This window comes from Wolffia australiana, chromosome 3, assembly GCF_029677425.1.
Source record: "Wolffia australiana isolate 7733 chromosome 3, ASM2967742v1".
In the NCBI taxonomy this organism is placed as follows: Eukaryota; Viridiplantae; Streptophyta; class Magnoliopsida; order Alismatales; family Araceae; genus Wolffia; species Wolffia australiana.
In genome coordinates, this window is record NC_135837.1 from 20,693,501 (window position 1) to 20,694,946 (window position 1,446).

A 1,446-nucleotide genomic window follows, 5' to 3' on the forward strand; every position below is an offset into this window, starting at 1 on the left:
GACTGTCCTAATCTCCACAAATGTTGGCTCCACGGCTTCTTAAAATATGTACTCTTTTCAAATATTATAATCACGTTCCTTTCATCAAAAGCACTCATAGAATTTGCATCCAGAAATATTTTTAATTAGCTTGGTTCCTCATGATGAATGTCATGAGGAATCAACCATGTTTCTCATATGGTCGACGTAAAAATTTCCCAGACGGCAAATCGTCGAAGAGTTCAACCATTTTTCTTATTTGGTCATCTGAGAATTTTGCTATTTTCATTCCATCATGTAGCGAGCATTCTCTGTGGAATGGAATTTCTGAATATCAGAACGAGGTTCTAGTTTGTCCTTTGATTCCTTCGGTCATGGGGACCGTCTCTTTTGCTCAGCTTTGATTGGGGGGCCAAAGACTCTTACTCTGAATTTATCAGCTTTTATTGCATTTGCCCTATTGATATCTGGTCTTGGTAGGGACGCGGGTATCGTATATCAATAATGTTAAGAGACATCATGAATTCACCCTTTCGAAGTGCATATATCCAAGACGCGCCCATAATTCCATTTGCCTGCGCCGGGACCGCGAGGCAATGCATTTATTGCCTCTTGACGAAACGGGCAGTAATCTTTCTCTGTCGCCAACAATCGAATACTTATACCATGTTTGCCCTAAAAAATGCAGCATATCTTCGGAACAAATAACATACTAGTTCTCAACCTATATATTTCCTTGCATCTCTCTTCGTTTTCTTGGCTAATCGCAGAACAGTCTTATTCGTGTTCTTCCGTCGCTGCAGCAAATCGGTTGTCGTGATCCAAAGGGTGTATGGCAGGTGTCTGGGTGTTCAAGGACGGGATTCCTCACTTGTTGGAAAGGCCAAAGGAGGTGGGACGTCGAACGAAGTTGATTTATTCCCCTACGAACGAGGTCGTCACTTCTCACGAGATTCTTGAAGCGAAGCTTCGCAACCATGGCTGGGTGCCATATGCTCTCGATGATCCCGAGTTTATCCTATTCCACCGGAGTGCTTCTTCCGTCATGCTCATCGCTGTACCCCGAGATTTCTCGAAGATCAGGTCCACGCACATGTACGATATCGCTGTCAAGACCCGCCATGTTTTCCTAGTGAGAGATGCCTGAGTCCCTCGCGTTGTTATGCTCCCGTTGTATGATCTTCGCCTGAATGAAATGATCGCCAAGAGTTATATTTGTTATACTCTTTCCTACCCTTATCTTCTCGCCTAATCTTGGGACCTTGGCGATTATCTTCCTTTCGCTCATCAATATGAGTCTAAAGAGAAGCTTCCCATCAGATCAACTGCACGTCATGCTCGTCAATCGTCATTGACCAGTATGATCTTAAATAACAGTAGACTGGTAAAATTTAAACACGTACCTATACTCGTTATGATAATTAGACTGCCAGGATTTGATTTAGGAAAACATAGATGGTTAGGATT

General features: G+C 42.9%; 1 protein-coding gene across 1 annotated transcript; it reads left to right on the plus strand.

The window, feature by feature from the left end:
• Positions 1-811: 811 nt before the first annotated feature.
• On the plus strand, positions 812-1,126 carry LOC144701445 (flowering-promoting factor 1-like protein 3). The gene has a single exon (XM_078573253.1). The coding sequence runs from the start codon at positions 812-814 to the stop codon at positions 1,124-1,126; it is 315 nt and encodes a 104-aa protein (XP_078429379.1).
• The last annotated feature ends 320 nt before the right edge of the window (positions 1,127-1,446 follow it).

Excerpts from the sequence above, each read along its gene's own strand:
- LOC144701445 (XM_078573253.1), top strand. The coding sequence starts at position 812 with ATGGCAGGTGTCTGGGTGTTCAAGGACGGGATTCCTCACTTGTTGGAA.